Consider the following 24020-nt stretch of genomic DNA (forward strand, 5'->3'; position numbering starts at 1 on the left):
GGAAGGGTGGGGTGGTGGCTCCCCACCCCCTGGCCGCTCGCCCGCGCCCTTGGGTCGGCTCTTACGCGCAGCTGCCCGTGCGAGGGGTGTCAGCGGCGCCTCGGCCGGAGCGAAGCCGCCGACGGAAGAGGAGGAGGGGGCGTGCAGGGGCTGCCGCTATCATGCAGCGGCGGGTGTTCGTGGTGGGCGTTGGTATGACCAAGGTACGGGGCCGTCCGCCGCGCCGGCCCAGCGCCGCGCTGCCGACCTGCGCCCTCCCCGGCACCGCCTGGGCGCTGAGGCCGTGCGGGAGGGCAGAGCGGCGCTTGGGTGCGTGGCGGGGTCGGCCCGAGCGGGGCTTGTCTCGGCGGCGCCCCTGAGGCGTCTCCCCTTCGGGCATCCCCTTGTGGCGCCGTTGAGGGGGGCACGGAGGGGCGATGTAGGGGCCGTCTGTGGACCGTACGCTTCGCCCGCAGGTGGGGACAGGGCCCATCACAGAATGCGGCGGGAGTCTCGGTGCATTTGCAGAGAGCCGAGGCGTGCGGTGCCGGCCGGGGCGAGCGGATCGGCCTGGGCGATAGCGGCTCGGTGCAAAGTTCGTCTTTGGCCGGTGTGTCGGGCAGGACGGATGCGCCGGCCAAATTAAACGTGTGTCCCGGTGTCACTGCAGACTGGGGTCAAGGGCTCGTCCCTTTCGGGGGCCGATGGGCTCCAGGAGAGCCGGCGGCAGCAGAGCAGGTGCCTTGCGGGTTCCTGCCCCTGGTCACTCGGCTGCCAACACGGAGGTCACACAGCGCGGCACGTTTTCGAAGGGGAGCAAAAGCTAAAGGAACCTTTTTTATCTCGGTGGATGAAACTTTAAACAAGTTTGATATTTGCCCGAGTAGTCAGGAAAAAAAAATACCCCACTTTTTAAATACCTTTTTTTTTTTTTTTGGTGCTGCATGGGTATTTCTCCAGCATGCGATGTGGTAGGGGAGGAGACAAAAGGTAGAAGACTCTCCATGATGTTTGAAAAGTCATGGCAGTCGGGTGAAGTCCCTGGTGACTCGAAAAAGGGAAAAATTGCATGCATTTTTAAAAAGGGCAGAAAGGAGGACCCTGGGAACTACTGACCTGTCAGCCTCACCTCTGTGCCTGGGATGATCATGGAACAGATCCTCCTGGAAGCTGTGTTAAGGCACATGGAGGACAGGGAGGTGATTTGAGACAGCCAGTATGGCTTCACCAAGGGCAAGTCCTACCTGACCAACCTAGTGGCCTTCTGTGATGGAGTGACTACATCAGCGGACAAGGGAAGAGCTATGCAAGTTGTGTGTCTGGGGTTCTGTAGGACCTTTGACACAGTCTGCCACAACATCCTTCTCTCTAAATTGGAGAGATATGGATTTGATGGGTGGACTGTTTGGTGGATGAGGAATTGGTTGGATGGTCATATCCAGAGGGTAGTGGTCAACAGCTCAATGTCCAGATGGAGATTGGTGACAAGTGGCATCCCTCAGGGGTCTGTACTGGGACCAGTGCTGTTTAATATCTTCACCAACGACATAGACAGTGGGATTGAGGGCAATGCCAGCAAGTTAGCAGATAACACCAAGATGACAGGTGCAGTCAACACACCTGAGGGATGGGATGCCATCCACAGGGACCTGGACAAGCTTGAGAAGTGGGTCCATGTGAGTCTTATGAGGTTCAACAAGGCCAGGTCCAAGGTCCTGCATCTGGGTCAGGTCAATCCCCAGTATCAATACAGGCTGGGAGATGAAGGGATTGAGAGCAGCCCTGCTGAGGAGGACTTGGGGGTACTGGTGGAGGAAAAGCTGGATATGAGCCAACAATGTGTGCTCACAGCCCAGAACACCAATTGCATCCTGGGCTGCATCAAGAGCAGCATGGGCAGCAGCTTGAGGGAGGGGATTCTGCCCCTCTACTCTCCGCCTTGGTGAAACCCCACCTGCAGTGCTGCGTCCAGCTCTGGGGCCCCCAGCACAAGATGGACATGGACCTGTTGGAGTGGGTCCAGAGGAGGCCACGAAGATGATGAGGCAGCTGGAGCACCTCCCCTGTGAGGAGGCTGAGAGAGTTGGGGTTGTTCCGCCTGGAGAAGAGAAGGCTCCAGGGAGACCTTATAGTGGCCTTCCAGTACTTAAAGGGGGCCTGCAGGAAAGATGAGGGCAATATTTTTAGCAGGGCCTGTTGTGATTGGACAAGGAGTAATGGTTTTAAACTAAAAGAGGGTAGATTTAGACTAAATATAATAAATTTTTTACAATGAGGGTGGTGAAGCACTGGCATAGGCTGCCCAGAGAGGTGGTAGAAGCCCCATCCCTGGAAACATTCAAGGAGAAGTTGGAGGGGGCTCTGAGCAACCTGGTCTAGGTAAAGATGTCTCTGCTCACTGCAGGGGGGTTAGATTAGATGACCTTTAAAGGTCCCTTCCAACCCAAACTACTCTATGATTTGAGACATTGTCAGTACTCTCTGTGTTAGCCAAGTCAGTCAATCGCTCTTACAGACTTTTGTAATGATCACCTCATTGACTGATTTTTCTTATGACCTTCAGTATGAAGGTTCTCTGTCTAAAGGAAAGGAGGCACTACAAAAAGTATAGCTAAGTGCTGTGAAAGACTGGAGTTGGGGAGGTAAGCATAAGGAAGTAGCAGATTGTTCGTTCACTGTTAGTATATAAAAGTTAATATGTAGAACTAGAAGTAGCTAGTGTGAGGATTTTTTTTTTAGCAGTGACACTTTGTTAATGATAAAAAATGCAAAACACATGTATTTATTGGTAGACTCTTATGAGTCATACTACGAAGAAAATAGAAATACCACCTCTACTCCAATGGTGAGGGTAAGGTATGATATGACTTGTAAAAAAAGTAGAATAAGGCTTGGGAAAGGGAGGCTTATGTAGAATTGAGTTCCATACAAAGAAGAATAATTTTCTTCTTACAAATAGGAATATAACAAAACAAAGTGGAGGTGGAGTATTTATCAAAGCCGTAGTGAGGATCATGTTGTGTATTATAATGAATCAGTGAAGATGACAGTTGTTCTCTGTCCCACCCACAGGCTTTGGACAGGGTTATTGTCCATCTCCATGCAAGTCATGCGTCATCTTTAAGACTGAGCAAAAATGGTCCTCAGCTTCCATAAAATTGTACTGGTTTCTGTTTTTAGCCATCACAGGGTCTGGCAGTAGCACTTGGGAATTGCACAGATTTTGTGGATGCACTTTTAGGTCAATTAAATTGTTTGCATTATTTAAAGCCAATTGTTCACAAACCTGTTTCTCAAACATAAAGCTTTTAAATATGTCAATTTGAGCAGAAGATGTATTAAATCTCACTATGATTTGTTCTTGTTTTGTTTGTTTTTTCCTTTTTTTTTTTTTCTTGTCAGTTCACAAAGCCTGGTGAGACCAGCGTTGATTATCCTGACATGGCTAAGGAGGCAGGTAATTTAATAAAGCAAGCATTCAATTTGATGGCTGACACTTATTTTAAGTCTTACAGTTAATCTTTTTATTATACCTATGAAGGAACAGCTACTATTCAGTAAAGATTTGTATAAAAAAGCAAATCTAAAACTGACAAAAAACCCCACTTTCGCAAAATCCATAACTGACCTGTTCAACTCGCTGCCTTCTGGTACTGAAGTCAGAAGGATATCTTAAAGTTGAATGGAACACTTAAGTAATTTAATACATACATCTATTATTCAAACATACTTTCACTGAGATAAACAACCTTTGTACGTGAACACAGAATTGATTGCATGAAGTTTTCTGATAAAGGAGCTTGTTCAAGTTCAAAGTACTGCAAAATTGTCCTTATGAAAATTAAGGTGCAAGACTGTATTAATTTGCATCATATAATAAGGAATTTTTACAGCTCTGTGTTTTTATTCTTTGTGAATGCATGAATCGTAGATAGTGCTCTAGGTTTGCGAGTTGAGAGCTGCTTTTTTTTTTTTTTTTTTTTTTTAACTTTTAAAATTTTTTCCAGGCCAGAAGGCTTTAGCTGATGCTGGGATTCCTTATTCAGCAGTGGAGCAGGCATGTGTGGGTTATGTTTATGGTAAGTAATGTGATTTGTTTGAGATGTGACATTTGCAGGCATCTGTGTGGATAAAGTTTATCCACATCTGTATGGATAAAGTACAGGGGATCCCATCAATTTCAGGTTATACTATTTAATCGTGTCAGTTTGTAGAATTGTCTCAAACTTTTTAGAAGTGATCTTTTTTTTTTTTAGTGATCACAGATCTATGTCTGTTTACTGGTGTAGTTTACGGTTCTAGTAATGGGTATGGAAAGGCTTCCATAAAATTGTCTTGCAAATGTTTTATACAAGTAGCTCTTTCAGCAAGATCAGGTGGTATATTTATTCCAGTGGTGCAAAACTTACGTATTATAATGTTCATGGCAATAGACTTGAAAAATCTTTTAATCTTTGTGTGCGGCTGTGTGTACACTAGAATGGATATGCTTGTTTATCCATTGCTCTCAAGTTGAAGAAGCTTGCTAGGGGTATTTTGGGGATCAACCATGTATGGTATCCTTGCCCAAGAGCATGTAAGAGATACCTGTTTGGACTCAGCTCTAAGTGATAGATGAGGTCTGCTCTGTGGGAGGTTCATAACTGTTTTAATCTATGGACATATATAGAAACATTACCATGGTTTAAGGTACTTTATAAGATTATTGAGAGTATGTGCCTTACTATGGCTCCAGAACAATGCTTCATAGCGGATGTAGACAAAACTGAGTTGTTCACATACTGACACAGTGCTGCCCTGGCTTCATTGTCAGCAGGACCCTTGTTGTGGTTTAACCCCAGCCAGCAACTAAGCCCCCCACAGCTGCTTGCTCACTTCCCCCCAGCAGGATGGGTGAGAGAATGGGAAGATAAAAGTGAGAAAACTCATGGATTGAGATGAAGACAGTTTAATAGGAAAAGCAAAAGCCACGCACGTGGGCAAAGCAAAACAAGGAATTAATTCACCGCTTTCCATCGTCAGGCAGGTGTTCAGCCATCCCCAGGAGAGCAGGGCTCCATCACATGTAACAGTGACTTGGGAAGACAAATGCCATAACTCTGAACGTCCCCCCTTTCCTTCTTCTTCCCCAAGCTTTATATGCTGCGCATGATGTCATATGGTCTGGGATATCCCTTTGGTCAGTTGGGGTCAGCTGTCCCAGCTTGTGCTCCCCTGGTGCACTAGCTGGTGGAGTGGTGTGAGAAGCAGAAGAGGCCTTGACTCTGTAATCGCTGCTCAGCAGTAAGACATCCCTGTATTACCAACGCTGTTTCCAGCACAAATCCAAAACCCACCCCCATACTAGCTATGTGAAGAAAATTAACTCTAACGCAGCTAAAACCAGCACAACCCTCAAACAGATTCCTGATAGATGCCCTCAGCAGAAGCTTTTAACTTGCAGTCACTGGTTATCATAGTGAGAGGCGATGGTGCTAAATGACTGGTTTGAACCTTTTCCTGTCACTCCAGTTCACAGATGCCTGATGTGTTTGTCAAACCAGTCAAAAGAGAGTTTTTCATTTACTTTCTTCGTGTTTCTCTATTAATGACTGTATCATGGCAACTGAAGTAGGGTCAATCAGCCGTCATACCTGTAGCAGCTTCCAAGCCACCCTTCTAAGACGTTTCTGTCTAGTCCAGTTACCTTCTGTTGATTCACAGCCTGTTATCCCAGAAGGAGCAGAAACTTCTCTTCTTAAAATCTGATGATTCTCACCTTGTTTCTAAGGTTCTTGTACTGTGGATACTTGTGAGACATACTCAAGGTGACAGTTCAAAAGTTCAAGTTTACGGTTTAAGTGATAGCATTGCACATACATAGTGGGATTTCTTTTTACTGGTGAAGTTTGAGTGTGTACCTTATTTTAATGTTGTGTCTCTGTCTAAAGGTGACTCAACCTGTGGGCAACGGGCTATCTATCACAGTTTGGGTTTAACTGGCATTCCTATCATTAATGTTAACAACAACTGTGCTACTGGATCAACTGCTTTGTTCATGGCCAGACAACTAGTAGAAGGAGGTGAGTTGTTTTCCTGTGGGGCTGGGTAATAGGTATCATCTATTTCTGTCAATATAACTTGAATGAAGAAGGGAACTAGTGAATGTGCGAGTACTCAGAGTTGTAAATGTCCCGTCCTCATAGGCAAAATTGAATTTTCTGCCTCACTCAGCTGAAAGGTTGATTAGTAGTTGTATATACAAATTGAAGACCAAGCACTTAAAAGAGTAAGACCATCACTATGAACTAGACCATTATGTGTGCACCTAAGACTATGTCTGTGATGCAGTAAAATGGGGTATATGGATATAAATGTCCTTTCTTGTGCCATAAGCTGTATGAACCTAGTAAGTACTAAGCCAGTTGAGTTTTTTCTGGAAGAACTGTTTGGAGTAGTGTGGAACAAGTTGCATTATAGTACTGCAAGACACTAGACTCTGCAGGATGAAAAGGAGAGAAGAATCTGCTAAACAGTGTAGCTTTTTTTTTTTTAGCTTTTTTTTTTAACTTTAAGTTAGCACAAGTGTTTCACTAACACATTTTTGGAAGGGAGGGGAGGAGAGCAATGGTTTGTGACAGACTATGCTTTGAACTGACGGATGAGCATTTCCTTCTGTTTCTGCAGTTACTTTGTGGACTTTGATACTTTCTTTCTCTTAAATGCCAATCTTTCTGCAATCAAAACTATAGTAACGTTCTGAATGATTATTCTACTATTTGTAGCAGACGTAACTGCTTCATCGTCTAGGATAATTCCTGTCAAACAGTTTAAAAATAAACCCAAACCCTGCAGTGATCTCTCATTTTTCAGTATCAATATGTTTGTATTTTTTCGTATCAATACCATTCCCACCCCAATTTGACACACTTTCAAAAAAGAAGAAAGGAGGAAAAGCAGCTGGTAGGTGTTTATGTATATTTCTTGTAGTTGACCAGTTGTTAGTACATAATGTTACTTATAATTACGCAGTGTTTTTAATAACCACAAATTTTATTTTAAGGTTTGGCGGATTGTGTTCTGGCACTCGGCTTTGAGAGAATGGCGAAAGGATCCCTTTCTATGGGTGTAAGTGTCTGAAACACTTTATATGTTTCATTATGTTCATTGATGAACTACACTTCCTCATTCTGTGAGGCATATTCTCATAAATACCAATTGTTTTAAGATGTTGCTGTAGATGATTACAAAATAAACCATTACTTTGATCCATGGGAACTTTTAATGAGTTTTATGATTCTGATTGCAGTTATGACATACAAGTATTGTATGGATTGTTTTAGAATTAATTTTATGTAGTATGTCATGCTTTTAGTATTTTGCCAAGAATGCATTAAAGCCAGGGTTAATGGGGAATAATGAAAACACCAGGTAGACTAAGGAAGCATTGGGCAGTTGAAGTGTCTTTCTCAAACTGACACAGCAACTTGAAGAAAGAATCTAGGTCTTCTGGCTTCTGGCTTTTGGCTTGATGCTTACTCAGTTGACTAGTTAACATGCTTTCTCAAAACCCAAGGGTTTTGATGAAGCATTCTTTCTTTTCTCTTCATTGTTTTTACTGGAGAAGTGTGTGGGGTTTTATTTGTATCTTGCCTTATGGCAAGCAGTGTTAGAGCCCGTATGTCATTTATCTACAGAACTGCCAAATTTTATTATATATGCAGAGGTTTGGGTGAGAAATGTTAAATTTAACAACTGATTGAAATGAGAAAGGGTTATCTTGAACATGCTTTATGATATTTCATCTAACCTGCATTGAAAATACTAATACAGTATTAACTTTATAACTTGGAACTATATTAACTATAGTATTTTAAGCTGGGGTGAAAAATACCTGAAGTCCTCTGCTGAAAATAGTGACTGTGATAGGACCAGTCCTATGCCATTTCTTGCCTTGAATCAGTGCAGTGATTATAATGTTAAGCATTTTCTGCTTATGTACTCTTTCTTATAGTTTGGAAATTATAACTTCTTCAAAATATGTCACTGAAGCACAACGTAGTCCAGTGGAATTGTTAAAATATCAGAAAAACCTCTATTTTGCTTGAAATCCATGGCACTTTTTTTGGGATGTGATAAAGAAAAGAAATTATGACTTGATTTATAACTGTTTATCTTATTTTTAGTTTTCAGACAGAGCTAATCCAGCTGACAAACATGTGGAAATTATGGCAAACAAATATGGCTTAGCAAATGCTCCACTAGCACCTCAGCTGTTTGCAAGTGCTGGCAAAGAACATATGGAGAAGTATGGTATGTTAAAATACATTTTTTTCATTGTTCTCTTTTAATGCAGTGATTTAAAAAATATGTATTAGGATTTCATTTTTAAAAAATGACAGCATTCAGTGTCCTTTCTTTTACTCAAGTGCTACAACTGTAACATCTACAGCTAATGCATATGGGAATACATTTGGATAAGGAGTTATCTACAGAAAAGTTGGTGATGTATAGGGAAACAAAACTGTCAGGAGACAAAATTAAGGCTATGTCTGGTAATCATGCTAGTGGTATGGTCTGTGCCTCTGTAAGGTCTGAGTGATAAGGTTGCACAACTTCCTGCATTTTTTTTCTTGTGTCTTAGGATGGGTAGACAGGCTTGGGACTGAATTGTTTGACAAAAGCTTTCGGGTGTTTGATTCAATATGTACTAGTACTAGGCTGCTGCCACTGCCGGTTCTTAACCCCTCACCAGACAAGGAAATTGGCTCCAAGCTAATAGGCTGGCCTGTTGGGCATCTCTTATTTGCACTTAGTTTTAGACTAGTATATGGAAAAAAATTTTAGACTTAGACTCCTATACTTCACTGCAGCTGTTTTGCACTGATAGGTAAATGAGCGTTCAGGTTTCAGTAATATAATAATACCTCAAATAAAATGCACTTACTTTCTGTATTTTTACGTTCGTGAGTGTGAAATATCCAAGTAGGATGTTCTGTTAGCTAAAACTCAACCACGTTTGCAGTTTTTATCTAATTTTTTGGCCTAAGTTGAATTCTAAGGAAACCCCTGATAACAAGTCTCTTGTAAAGATGCTTGTAAAGGTCAAATTCTTATGACATTTAAAAAGCTGTGTTAGCACTGTTGGGTAAACAGTGTATTTCAACACGGCGTGCTTTCCCCTTCCAGGGACAAATCCAGAATACTTCGCCAAAATTGCATGGAAGAATCATAGCCATTCAACTAACAACCCGTGAGTACTCTACCTCTATATTGAACATACGTTGCTGTTAAAAAATTAATGCAAAACTGAGTATTAAGGTTAGAAATACTTTGCAGTGTATGTTCTTTATTATGGAATGAGATTATTATAATTATATACCCAGCATAAATTCTGTATCCAGTGCCTTATACTTTGTAAAAGCAGCTCTCTAGCTGCCCAATAGTGTGATATTAGTATGCCTGCTGCTAAGGGCTGTGCTAAAACTAAGATGGCATCTGTGTGTTTTTCTTAGGTATTCCCAGTTCCAAAAGGAGTACACATTAGATGAAGTTCTGCATTCTCGCAAAATCTTTGATTTCTTGACTGTCTTACAGTGTTGGTAAGGAGAGGACTTAGCATTGTGAAATAAATACTGATGTTAAGACAGATATAGGACATCTATTTAAATAAATATCTGTTTGCTCGTAAATTAAAATGTACAGATTAAGTAAACCCTCTTATAAATAAAACAAATGTGGAATCTCTGTCCTGATCAAACACTATCTAGGTACTTATTCACAGTATCATACAGTAAGCTGAAATACGTTTCGTACTTTGGGGTTCTCACATTGTTCTGTAGGTTTTACCAATATGCATCCATTGCTGTTATGTTAATTCTTCTCTTTAGCCTTTCCTATACACTCCTGAAAGGCTTGTTGTTAACAATGTTTATAGCCAAGTAGAAGCTTTGGTTTTATTTTATTTTTTTAAATTGAAACACCTTAATGATATATTTCTATTTTGATGTCATGCTTTTCAAATGTTATAAATATTACTGAAAGTGTCCAGCAAACACTGGTGGAATTTAGTTTCAGTGGCATCAGCCAAAGAAAGTGGGGCTTTGTTTGTCCTTTATGTTTTGGGTTTTTTTGAGTTTGTGTTAAAAAATAATTCTATGGAAGACTGACATTACTAATTTAGAATGATGACATTATTACTTTTCTTTCAATCAGTCCAACATCAAATGGTGCTGCAGCTGCAATTTTGGCTAGTGAGGAGTTTGTGAAAAGCCGTAAGTTGCAGCCAAAAGCTGTGGAAATTCTAGCCCAGGTGATGGCTACTGATTATCCAAGCACATTTGAAGAAAACAGTTGTATGAATGTGGTAGGTTTACAATTCTGTGTTCCCTGATACTCCTCAGGGTTGTTGTTTGTGTGGGTTTTGGGTGTTTTGTTGTGGTTTTTTTTTTTTAATACCTGCAAGTCCTAATGATGCTGTAGAAATTTCATGTAAGTAAGCAAACATTATACTTTCTGGTGAATGTAAAAGTAATTTCATTTGGGAAGGTGGAGTAAGCAAAGAGTATGGTGGTGGAATAACAGTAAGAAGTTTGTAAACAGGGTATCAAAAATCTCTGTTTTAACAAATTATTTAAAGGCTACTCTTTTAAAACTTTTGAACAGCAATAAAAACATTTCTTTAATTTTTCTGTTTATAAGAGTAATGAAACTTAAAACGGTTTTACTTATGTCTGTGTAATACTGAAGCTGAAATAACCTGTTGGATATAGTCATAATTACTTGCTTAAGTAGAATGAAGGGAAGGACCTGAACGGCAAAATTTGGATCCTGCTGCAAAATAAATAATTTGATGTGGGTCAAACCATTAGAATACCCAGTAGTTTTTACTGCAGTCATGTTCTGTTTGGGTTTCAAATAGCATTCTAGTCAGAAGGCTAATAGAAAAAGGTAGCACGACAGTGTGAGGATTTTTTTTCAAGGCTGTTGGTCTGAGTCACACAAAGGAGTAACTTGGTGTGGGAGCAAGGTTGAGAAAATAGAGGATATACCCCAGAAAAGTTTTCACATGCCAACAATGAGACTTAGAATGTTTTATTTCTTTCTATACAATTCATATTGTGTGATTGTTAAACTCTGATATGTGATGCATTAAAATAAATTAGAACAGCACCTCCTACAGGGTACTTTCACTTACAGGATATATAGAAGCATGTTTAAAATTAAGTGTAGAGATGAAATGGCTAGCTGTGTTTCTTTAATGATATTTTAATGCAGTTTCTTCATGTTGCAGGTTGGCTATGATATGACTAAAAGAGCTGCAGAAAAATGTTTTGAAAAAGCAGGCCTAAAACCTACAGATGTTGATGTGATCGAACTTCATGACTGTTTCTCAGCTAATGAGTTAATTACCTACGAAGCTCTGGGACTCTGTCCAGAAGGTAATAGCATCAGTGGAGATCATTGTTTTATTAAAATGGAAAGCATTAAAAATACTTTTTTATCTGTTCGTACAGGTAGAACTTGGAGCTGTCTAATGGACAGATCTTCTATATTTGAAAGTCTTATCAGCTAACCTCATAAGAGGGGAAAGCAAGTTACCACTGTAGTAATGTAAGGAAGACCTGCAAACTCTAGAGTTAGTTTAACAAATGAGCGTGTTACTGTGATTTCTGAAGAAATGTACAAGGCAAATTAAAATCATATGGCTAGTTTGTGCAGGGATGGCTCTTTTAAGCAAGCAGAGCAAGGAAATTAAGAACTCTTGTGATCTTTCTCGGTATTATGCTCCTTTTCCAGGGCTATGTACTTACCTACCCCAAGATTTCCCTGCATATTTTTATTTCCTGTTAAGAAGATAAAAATTGGACAAGAATGGCCTATAGAGGGCCTTACCAAGCTACTTATCTTTGGTATAACTTTTTAAAAACCTTGAAACATCTTTGCCTTTGAAAATACGGAGTTGTTGACAAGTTGTGAACATGCCTCTGAAATCAACTGTGTAACAATGCACGATCTGTCCAGATTAGTTTAATTTCATTGAAGTGAGTGGATTTACCACAAGCTAAATGGCAGTGGAGTTTACTTCTGTGTATGTAAGTCAAAGCATTAAAACTTTCTACTGAAGAGTTTTTTGTTTGATTTCAAATAAATAATGCATTGAACTGCTACTGCAGTATTTGATATATTTAAACTTGCTTTGCCTAATCATCTGATGTAATCTTTCTCTAACTTGTTTTTAACTAATTTTGAGAAAATATCATACTCTATCACTAGATGGTGTATTGTATTAAGTCTAAGCTTTCTCAGTGAAACAGAGAAGTTCGTAGATCTTCAGGAAGACCTTTTAATGTGCTTGTAGGTCTTCAGATATTTGCCTTTGAATGCTTGCTTTTTACTGTCCTCTTTGTGATGTTTTTATGGTATCTGCAGTAAAAATGGTGAATGTTTGACATTATTTAAATAGGTACATTAAGCTTTTTAGCTTCATTCCTTTAATCGAAGATACAGAGTAATCCTGATGGTACTGGTCTATTTGACCAGTAAGTCTTGTGTATGATAATTTAGTAGTGCAATTCTCACCACCTTTCAGTCAGTCTGACCTTAATAGTATGTGAAACTTATCTTGGAACAGTAGACTAGTGAAACATAGAGATTAGTGAAACAGCATAAACCACTTTGTGGATTTAAAAGTGCAAGACTAACCTAGTATTCCCATTTAATGGCAGAAGTAAGTTACAAATACAGGAAACGTGGCAGATCTTTTTTTAGGCTTCAACGTTAATAACGTAGCCTGAAGAAGCTGGTAAGGAACAAGGGTCTGGTTAAAAGGGAGAACTGTCTGCTGAAGGCATGGGAACTAATAGTCTGGAAAGCTAAGCAATTCTATGCATTAGTCTTATGAGTGGTTTTATTTACTATCTTAATGTCTTAATGCAGCCTAGGGTACTGTTAACCACCTCTGTGGCAAGGGCTCGTGTTCAGCTTGGTGTTCACCAGGACCTCTGTGTCCCAGGGATCGCAAATTACAGCTAACCCCAATCTTGCAAAAAACATAGTTATCACTGCAGTTTCATTAATCAAATAATGAACAACTTCATTGTATTGATTATATCATAATACTGTATATCAGCAAACCAGCAAATTTAACAAAAGCTTTTGTATCAAGCACTAGCCCTTTTACTTTTCCACGTTACACTTTCTCCAGTGGTATAAGCAAGTCTTGTTGATGTAGTTTAGCTAATTTCAGGCTGCTCTTTGTAAAATCTGTGGTGTAGTATTTCCTAGATTTTGACTGACATGCAACATTTTTGGTGACAGTAGAATTGAAAAATCACTTAAAACCAAAAAATGAACATATTTCTTTTATAAATACTGCTTTATAGGAAAGGCCTGTGACCTGATTGACAGAGGAGACAACACATATGGAGGAAAATGGGTTATTAATCCTAGCGGTGGCTTGATTTCAAAGGGGCATCCACTTGGTGCTACAGGTATGTAAAACCATTTCATTTAGTCATGCCAGTTAGATACAAGATACAGCTCTTGAGCAGGCAGATGCTTCCCACTTGTATGTCTGTATGAAATATAAGGGCTTCGTAAGACTAGAAGGGAGCTGTGGAGCTGATTCTCATCTCCAGCTAATGCAAGCATTAAGGCACGTTGACCATGTAGGATTGCTTAAACCAAAAGCCTTGCAGTGTGCATTTGATTATTAGCACTTACTTAATTTTATGGTGCTTTTTTCCCCCCTGTTGTTATTAAAGCAACCTGCAAAACAGCTTAACTTTTTTTCTAAATAATTGCTCAATAGTACTACTTCCGCTGAATGTAGTTTGAGTAACTATTTTCATATATTGTCATCTTTTAAAATTCAGGTTCTGGAGATGTTTACTGCATCTGAATGGCCCTTGTTAGCTGTAATAAAAGCTATTTCTGTTAAGCCTTGGATGTCAAAATATTTATCTGATGTTTACAACAGAAGCTCAGTTAGTCACCATTTCCCAGCAACATAGGTTTTCCTTTTTTTATTTTGGTGGGTCTTTTTTGTTTTCTTTAAACTGCTATGCTTGCTTCCAAATGAGATGGCTCTTGGATGAGATGTTTGGATTTGTGAAGATAATGCACCTTCCTTGTTTGGAAATGAGTTCTCAAAACTGGAGAAGAGGAAACCTTGTAAAACAAACCTTAATCTAAATAGCTGTAACAGCTAGATAATCTGCAGTCAGTGTGGGGGAGGAAGTATTAGGAAGCTTCGGAAGAAAAACATTCCAGGTAAATGAGACTCTGGGTATCTGTAACAGGATGAGAGTTATTACATTGCTGGGTTTGTGTTAAACTTTTGTCAGTTACAGTGATAAATGTAGAGGGAATTACTGGTGTTCATGCCTCCATTGCCATGGGAAGTGGGGAGGAGTCATTAAGGACATCTCTACAGACTGTCCGCTTAATTTCACTATGAAACAGTCTTGGGATTAGCTATATGCTAATTGGGGGTCACGTACGTCATCTTAAATTTACAAACCCTTCCAGGGCAGGTTGCATCCCGGTACACATTCTCTCTTTGAGGCTGAGAGAATGTAAATGAAACCTGTTAATTCTCATCTATGACTAGAATTACAAAACTTACTTGTCCTTTTTGTAATGTTTCACTTGGCAACATGTAAGCTTCTGTGCGTAAAACGCAGATTCCTCCTCAGCCTTGCCCAAAGGCCTGCACGGTGTCTAGGGGAAGGGGGAGGAAGGGATGGAGGTCTGCGGATGATGGAGGGAAGAAGAAACGTGCGTGCGGTGGAACTGGATCATAATTGTAGAAATAGCTGGTGGAAGAGTGGGGGGAGACCGGCCGTAAATCAGAAAATCAGGGCTATGGTGAGAAGGGATTCGCCTTCCCTTTGGGCCTCCCGAGAAAATGTATTTCTAGGCTCCTGAGCCGCCTCAGGCCCTGCGGCCTGCATCAGCTCCTAGGGAAGGCGGCGTGCGGAGCGTGCCTGCCCTGCCTGCCTCACCTCGTGTAACCAGCGGCGCTCTGTGCTCGATTTTTCAGGCCTGGCGCAGTGCGCCGAACTCTGCTGGCAGCTGCGCGGCCTGGCCGGGCGGAGGCAGGTCCCCGGGGCAAAGGTCGCGCTGCAGCACAACCTGGGCGTCGGCGGGGCCGTGGTGGTGACCCTCTACGCCATGGGCTTCCCGGGAGCCGGCAGGTGAGGGCCGCGGGCTGCCCGCGGCGCCCCGCCCGGCGGGACGGGCCCGGCCCGCTGCTGAACGCCCCGGGAGGGGGCGCGGTGGGGCAGCTGAGGGGCTGCCCTCTGCGTGTGGCCGACCTCCAGGGGAGGAGGGGAGCGCCGTGGGTGTGAAAGGCCTTACGGAACAGTCGCCCCTCGGACGGTGGCTCTGCGGAGCACAGAGCCGGGAGGTGCGCTGCTGGAGGGAAACGCTTTCCTGTGCGGGGCTCCGTCGCTGGGAGCCTGCACTGCGGGTTCCGTAGTGGTGTGAACTAAGCTCGCTTCGTGTTGACTGGGCTCCCGTATCTTTGTGTTTCAAGATTTATTTTTGTGAGAATTATTATTTGTCTCCGTGCAAGGAGGAAAATGCGCTGTGAACTGCAGCTGGCTCAGCAGTTGGAACTGTTGTGTACCTACAGCGCGCACAGAGATTATAACTTACACAGTGCCTTATTGCTGATAAACAACATCTGCTGAGTTACAAGTTACTGAAAAGGGCAGAGCGGCCTGTAAAAACGGCTCGCGTGATTTCCTGTAAGGAAAGGTCTAATGTTTGGAGGGGGAAAAAAGCCAACCAAAAAAGAAGTCCTTCCAAGAACGAAACAGGCCGCATTACAATGAATTAATTGAAGTTAGGGACTTGCCAAAAAAGCAGGACACCCATGGGAACAGAGATACCCACTGCTTTCACTGGTGAAATTGATACTAGCTTGCTTTCATGAAGAAGTGCTTTCAGCTGTATTTTACATGTGGTATTTTAAGTACTCCTTAGAATGAGGCATGTTACTCCTCCAGTCCCGGCTAAAGGCTTTGCACTTGCAATTGTAGCATACTTCAGAGTGAGGGGAGAACACTGTGATGAAGCTGCTTGGCAGTCTGCTATAGTTCTATGCTAGGATGGACAGATATTGAGAGAAAATACTTAAAATTTGTAAATATACCAGAATTTCAGGAGTCACTTTTTTAATACGCAGTTCCCTTTACGTTTTCACTTTCAACTTTGTTTAGAGAGACTCTGTGGGTAGTACAGTTTTAGTTTTAAAGCTTGATGCCAGTGCTTTGATTTGCTCTAAAAACCTGTGAACGGTAAAATTTATCATGTAGTGGACTTCCAAAAAGGAATATTCCCTTCCAGCTCATATTTCTAATGTCCATTTTAGCTAGAACTCTGCAATTCCAGGCTATATAATCTGTGGAAGAGGTAATGAAAGAAGCAAATGAACTTTCAAGGGCTGCAGCAGTAACTTTTTGTAGTACACTGTCAGAAGTGATAATCCTGTCACTTCTGTAATCTGTAAGAGATTAGACCATATGAGAAGATATGTGTGATACAGGAAAAATCGTGTCTTCTTGTGGATTCTCTTGCTCACAGAACGTGGCAGTGGGTGTTAGTTACACAGTTTTAAATCAGAGGGGAAAAGACTGTTATAGGGAATATACTATTTTCCATTGCTTTGAAGTTTGTCTTTAAAAATACTGTAATTTATGGAACAGGGAATCTCTTGCTATTTGTGTACTGCTAGAAGTAGTGCCTTCCTGTCAGGAAAAGCTTTGCATGTGTAGATAATACTTCTGAAGAAATTAAGTCTAATTTACTACAGCTCACTTCACCTTCATTTGTATTCAGATTTTTTTTTAATTCTTTCTTAGTTACAACTCAAACCAGAGACATCTTAGCAATACTAGTTTCATCTTGCATTAGAGAAACTTAAAAACCTTATCTCTCCCAGAGGCTTGTATGTGTGGGAGATACCTGCCACAAGCAGCACTAACATACATCAGACTTTGGGACAGAACAGTGTGGCTAATCTGTTCAGATGCTGCTTATGTAACTGAGTGATGTTGTGTATTGTGTAATTAAGGGAAAGGTGATGGCTTTTCGTGTTTTGTGAAGATACTTCATACCACTTTTCTACAGCAATGCACATAGAATTCGTCATTGCATTCAGATCTAGCCTGTAGTTAGTGGCTTTAGTACTAGCTGCCGAGAATGTACATCAGGATAAATGACAGCAGGACTTGATCCATTTTGGATCAGTCTTTGAAACAGTTCTGCTTTTTTTTTTTTCTTTGGTTTTACACCTTACAATTTCACGTCCTGTTAGTTTCATATCCTGTTAGTATGGCCTTAGTGTCTTCTTCAAAGGAGACAGTCCCTGCTATTGCTACCTAAGCATACTTCTATAGGGTAGTGTTAGCACCACACAAATAAGTTCTAGCAACATATCTTCAATGATTCTGTCACTTTAACAATATCAAACCCAACCACTGCTGCCGAGAGATGATGATAGTTGTAAACTTGTTTTTCCTGCTGCTTGAATTGCCATTTCTTTGGACATCTTTGTACTTACATCAGCTCTGGGTGCCTCTGCAGAAATGAAGAAGAATTAGGTTTCATGCTGCTGTTGGGCCGTACAGGGTGACTGCTCCAGAGAATTGGGAATAATGCTTAGTACCTCTTGTGACAGTTAAGAGACCCACGTGAATTGGGAGGGAAAAGGGGATTTGTTTGGCCAAAAGCAAAAAAGAAGATAGTTCTCTGAGACGGTGCCTGTGCTGCTCTCCCTTCACACAGGGGGTGGCAGTAGCGTTTGCTGTTTCATCTTAATGAAATTAATGATTTACTTTCATTATAAAATTAGTGTCCTGTCCATACATGCAAAAAACATCTAGATACTTGAAGTAACTGTGATTCAAGCTGTCAAGCCCATCAGAGAGTGAGCTTCACTTTGGTATCACGCAGTTGCTCTATACTGCTGAAGTGTTTCAGTGTGGCAGTTCTCGCTAGTGTTAGGCCTGTTTGTGATAATTTGAAGATGCTGAAAATGTGATTAAAGATACGTAAATTAATGGGTTTCTAATTTCAGCACCGGCCGTGTTGAGGCTGTCCCTCTCAGCGCAGCTGTTGATGGATTTAAGTCACATTTGGTCTTCAAAGAGATTGAAAAGAAGCTCCAAGAGGTATTTGACTACTACTTTTACCTACAACAGGATGTTAATTTATCAGAGAACATGTGTGAAACCTGATGGGAATATAGAGCATCAATCAGTTCCTCAGTACGGCTCGCTGAAACAAATGTTATGGCTTTGAATTTCGCTGTGTCAGAAATAGTTGTATGCTGTGCCATGATTTTTAAATTATCCTTTTTCAGACAGTTCCTACCTGCGTAGATATTTCAGTAAAGGTAAGTTTAGGTTGTATGTGAGGAGCTTGCAAACTAACACAACAAAGATTATGTTTGTGTTTGGCATTTGTTAATTGTTTTATAACTGTCATTAGAAGAAGAAATCACATTTTGTCAGAGTTACATCAAGACAAGACTGTTAGGACAGTGGTAGTTTTTCTTAGTTGATATATTTTAATATAGTCATAGTTTGTGGGTTTTGGTGGTTTTGTTGGGGTTTTTTTATTGGTTTAAGTGAAACCTAATAAAGGGAAGTACATATTTTTGTTAGTAGAAAAGCTAAATGTTTTTAAATTACTTTCTGTTCAGTTCAAAGTATTTTATAATTATTTTGGAGTAAATGGATAATTTGCACATTTACATGGTCATTACAGGAAGGAGAGCAATTTGTCAAGAAAATCGGTGGAGTCTTTGCCTTCAAAATAAAAGATGGTCCTGGTGGGAAAGAAGCAACTTGGGTAGTAGATGTGAAAAATGGTAAAGGCTCTGTGGTAGTTAATTCAGGTCAGTGCTGTTTTATTATGTCATTGCAGAAAACACGTAAAAGTAATGAAAAGTATATAAATTGGAAATCTGTTCAAGCCATAGTGACCTTGAGCAAAAGTGGTGAAGAGCTACCTTAATTATAAACTTTTCTTATTACTGACACTTTTAATCCGTGATGTTTCAGACTAAGACTTAAACATCTTCTACTCTGAATTCTGTTTAGATAATTGCATGTTTTCTTAGAGGCTTCAGACAGATCTATCATGTGACTTTTACAGGAATCAGAATTAAAAAAAAATATTTTTTTTTTTCCCAACTTCAGGTGTTTTGTTATTCTCACATCTTAAAATTTGGGCCAGAAATGTAGTTTGTAGCTGTTTCTTCAGTTGCTTTGTTGGAGACACTGGTAGGCAGTAAGGTGGTCTGTCTTGTCAAGTTACTTCTCTGCAGCTAGTTACGTGATAAAACTTGACTGATTCAGTGCCATACCAGCTGACATAAACTTCAAGTTCCATTTTAAAAAAAGCAGACATAAATAAGACACACAGTGGGTGGTGGTGGGAACCCCATAAAAGTATTGGAAACAAAGGATTTGTACCCTTGCTGTGAAAATGTCTTGTCTCATATCTGAAGTCATGCATCCTAGTAATGTAAATAAAAAGCCAAAGACAACAGTCTGTCCTGAGAATCTCATATATCCATGAACCTGCATCATAGAGCTTTTAAATAAAAACATGACAGGGGATTTCTTTGGAATTCATTGGTCTCAGTTGCTACAAAAAGAAAAGCAGTGTTTTCTGTTTTATGGACAGGATTTTATCAAAGAGTTAAGCTTATTATTAAGATGAGTGTAGGAAAAGATGTGTGCTGTTTTTTAGTGCTTCGGTGTATATCAGTATTTCTATCGGAGCTTATTAAAATAATTTTTCAGTTTATTTCTGGTGATAAGATCTGAAAAACTTCCGGATATGAATTAATTCAAACGAGTGCTTTTAGAATGCACATGTTGTTCCCATTGAAGGAAAGGGCAGGAAATGCCTGAAATATCAGTGATGAATATCTTCAGAGTGTCACAGGGGAAAACACATTTATTCTGAGTTGATCTTGATACTAGCAAATTTAAGCTTGATAGAACTTAAGACGATTGTCAATTAACATTCTGTCTGTTTACAAGTAGGTTATTATTTCTCTTCAAGGAATGAATTTGCTCAGCACCTTTCAGAAGGGTGCATGTTTCTTCAGTGTTGGGGTGGTCTATGCTACAAGGTGGCACAGATGCTGTTGGCTATTGGGTGATCTCTTGCTGACATTTTTATAATGGCTCTTATTTGTGTATACTTCAGGTACCATTTTGCTCACCTGTATCAACAGATTCTTCATAGCTTTGCAGCTTCTGTTACTGTTTCATCTCTCAGTTTGAATCTTCATAGTCAACTCTGTCTTACAGATAAGAAGGCAGATTGTACAATTACAATGGCTGATGCTGATCTGTTGGCTCTCATGACTGGCAAAATGAATCCTCAGACAGTAAGTATAGCAAAGATGGGATAAGAGGACTGACTTGTTTGTTTTGAATGTGTTTAAGTTTAAAGCATCTAAGTATATCCCCTCCTACAAAACTGCTATGGCTGATCTGAAAAATTACAGTTCTTGAGTTTCTCTGAACAAATTGGCCAAAGTAAGATTAACCAAGAAACACAGTATGTACTGTTCTGAACAGGTACTTATTATCAGAGACATCCTGTAGGTAATCCAGCAGGGGATATGATAGTGCTTTGTTTGCAGAGAAGACGGGGAAACTAGTGTTTGCAGCATGACTTATGAAGGGGGGAATGTTGGCCCTCTGGAGGGCTTTACAGTTATTGCAGACATTAGCGTGAGGCATAATCTGGATGCTGAAAAATAGAAGTTGAGGTGAGCATCCACTGAATGCCCATGATGATTTGGATTTTTTTATTCCTCACTGTGTAAAAAGCAGCCATATTGTACATTTGGACATTTAAGTTGAAGTTGTACATATAGGAAATTCAGAAGCAATTGCACTGCTACATCTACAATTTGGATATTTTAGTGCATACCGTTCATCTTTTTACAAAGTCTGGAGGGGAAAAAACCCAAATCTTTAATGTGTCTGTTTCACAAGCTAGATTTGTAAAATTTGAATTCATCAGTACCAGAACCAGTAGTGGCTGGGGGGGACTTGAGTAAGAAATCAGTTGCGGCGTCTGCTGTACATTATTGCTTTATCATCTTCAATTGAAATAGTGAATATTTACTCTGAACTGTCACTACCAAAACATTGGATATTCTGCCCTGCTTTGTATTCAGATCCATCGTTACGATAATCCAAGAAACAAGGAATACCAAGTTTATGCTCTTCAGGTATTGCAAATGCAATAAGCGTACGACTTCCTCAGTTTGCTATTCTGCTTTCTAGTGTCAGAAGTTACATTTGTTGATGAATGCAAGGTGTCTGGTCAAGCTGCTGCAGTTATAAAGCTGCAGGCCAAGACCTGCACATACATAATAGTTCATAACTTTTGCGAGGGGTGCATATGTTGTGTTGCATTTCATAATCTTTCTTTTTTTTTTTTAGGCATTCTTTCAAGGCAAATTGAAGATTTCTGGGAACATGGGCATGGCGATGAAACTTCAGAATCTACAACTTCAGCCAGGCAAAGCTAAACTTTGAGCTCATTAGTGTAAACAGTCAGTACTTTATATTCTTGACAAAAAAGTAGAAAGAAACTAGACATTATCAGTAATATGGTGCAGGCTGGGTTTGATTGGACCTCTCTCCCCTCAATTCTGTGGTTAGGACCTTAATTTGCTTAATAAATTTCATCGGTTTCTCTATGGCAAAGACGTTTAGGCTAAGCTTGAGGCACTAGCTCTTACAAATGGTATATGGGGGTACTTGTGACAATTTTTGTTTTAATCAATATGAAAAAATTTATAAAACGGAGTTGAATGAGGCTGCTTACTGTTGTTCAGGTTAGTTGGGAAGAGAGTGAGGAAGGTTATAAATAGTTTGATATATCAATTAAATGAATTGCATTTTTTTAAAAGCTGTAACAGCAGGTCATACAAATGCTTTCAGACTTCCATTCTAACAAATTTGCTGCTGCTTAAAATAAAATGGCCTTATAAAGGGGATCTCTAACATCATTTTTTAGAATAGGCTTTAGGAATTTCCTCTAAAATACTTCTCTTACTACTACTTTGGAATTAAAAAATAAATAAAATATCGAGAAGTAAGTAGGAACTAGAATGTTGCTTTGAGATTCACAGGATGTGATAATACTTCACCTTGAAAAAAGATTAGGTTTGCCAGGAGAGCAGAGCAGAGTCTATAACTGACATTTTACCTGTTTTCTCCTGAGAAAATCTGGTGTTGATCATTACAGTAATGTAAAAAGCTTTAACTTCTGTTTTGGGAAAATGTATTCTGGTCGGAAGTTTAATAGAAAATTAAATACACTTTTCCTGGTCTTCTGTGTGACTTCCTCAGATTTGTAAACATGGATTTCATGTTAATGCACTGAATTGACTATTTCATACAGGTTGTCATGAAAGGCGCCCGCAGTCATCTGTCTTCCTCCTCAGGCACTGTCAGTAGATACTCCATAAACTATGTCTCAGGCCAGCATACATACCTCACATCCTCGCATAGGTGCGCCATGACTCAGTAACTGACACACAAACTTTCATTTCCCTGGTTTAACTAAAATCATAATAAAAATGAGCTAATTCAAGCCAATCATTCTGCTCATCTAGTGTGAATGGTTAGCAGACTGCTGAGCAGTAGGAATGGCAGTACTGAATTAGACCAAAAATTGATCCAGCCCACTATGTGCTCTGACTGGTAGTACCTTGGAAGGAATATTAAGATGGCCCAAACATCTGTTTACCCAGAATACTTTTCTAGCTGCCAGTGACTTTAATTTTTTTTCCCAGCTCACAAATTTGAGCCAGAAGTGGTATGTCTGTATCTAAAGTTCTTGATGGATAGTCTTTCATGAGTTTGTCCAGTCCTTTTTTGAATCTTTGACAGCCTGTTTTAGCATGGGTCAAGAATTTCTGTAGCTTACCTGCACATCATGTAGAATTAAATTTATTCCTATTTAACTTACACATTGCAGTTTTATTTTATACCTCTTAGTTGCTTTTTGGTGTGGGTTCTGGTTTTTTCGGTGTGTTGGGTTTTTTCTTGGTGTTTTGTTGTTTATTTTTACTGGAAGAAACAGTGAACAGCTTCAAAGCACTCTGGTGTTTATAGTCTTGCCCTATCACCTTCAGGCTTCACAGCTTAAAGAAGAGGACATTGTATTGAACCGTATCACATGGAGAGACTTGTAGCCTTTTGGCCATCCGTGTATCCTTCCTGTACGCTGCATTCTGACTGTCCTGTTAAAAAGCTTTTAAGATACAAGAGCATTTTCTGCTTTTATTTTTCTTTCCTCAGTTGCTTTTCTGACTACTACTAGTTTTGAGCTGATGTTTTCTTAGATCTCTTAAAACTGGGGGCTCGTTTCTTTCATACTAACTCAGTGCTAATTTCTGCACTGTGAAGCTGAAACTTTTTTTTTTAAATTATTGTTCTGTATGCATCACTTTATTTATACTGAATTTCAACTGTCTGTTTTACTGTCCAGGCACTTGGTGTTCAGACCTGCCTGCAGCTCTTGTACTCAGCCTGGGTCTTTTAGTATCTGGGTGAATCAACATTTATCTCCCCACTGTTGATCTTCTTTTCCAAGGCATTAGTTTGGTGTTAAATAGGACAGATATGGCCTTGCTCCACTGTAAACTTCTTAAAATACAATGTGGGCATATGAATCAGGTTTCCTCTTGTATACTTGTTTATTGACTTACCCAAAGGATTGTAGTAGATAGGAGTCGTGTCTCTCAAATGAAAGCAGTGTTAGCTCTCTACAAAATAACACTGCTTTTTCCTGAATTCTTGCCATTTGGCTTGTGGCTTAAAATAAAGGGGAATTAAAGGATTGCGGCAGTAATTGTGTACTGAAAACAATTTGTTCCTCTGCACAGAGTTGTATATACACCCTTTCATTAGCAAGCTTTGTCCTCCATTTGAATCACTGGTGCTACCAGAAGAGCTCTGAGTAGATGTCTGTTATGCAAGCTAAGAACATGCCTTTTCCAAGAG

At 40.1% G+C, this 24020-nt stretch overlaps 1 protein-coding gene across 1 annotated transcript; it reads left to right on the forward strand.

The window, feature by feature from the left end:
- Positions 1–161: 161 nt before the first annotated feature.
- Positions 162–22330, forward strand: SCP2 (sterol carrier protein 2). Its single transcript, XM_086462180.1, has 16 exons — positions 162–203; positions 3382–3436; positions 3987–4058; positions 5910–6041; positions 7022–7086; positions 8145–8271; positions 9148–9211; positions 9474–9560; positions 10174–10324; positions 11252–11399; positions 13344–13451; positions 15005–15158; positions 18047–18140; positions 18739–18868; positions 20298–20377; positions 21447–22330. Exons 1-16 carry the CDS (start codon positions 162–164, stop codon positions 21540–21542), a joined length of 1605 nt encoding a protein of 534 aa, XP_086318306.1. The 3' UTR covers positions 21543–22330.
- The last annotated feature ends 1690 nt before the right edge of the window (positions 22331–24020 follow it).

The sequence above is a fragment of the Leptosomus discolor genome, chromosome 3, assembly GCF_034619465.1.
Source record: "Leptosomus discolor isolate bLepDis1 chromosome 3, bLepDis1.hap2, whole genome shotgun sequence".
Lineage (NCBI taxonomy): Eukaryota > Metazoa > Chordata > Aves > Leptosomiformes > Leptosomidae > Leptosomus > Leptosomus discolor.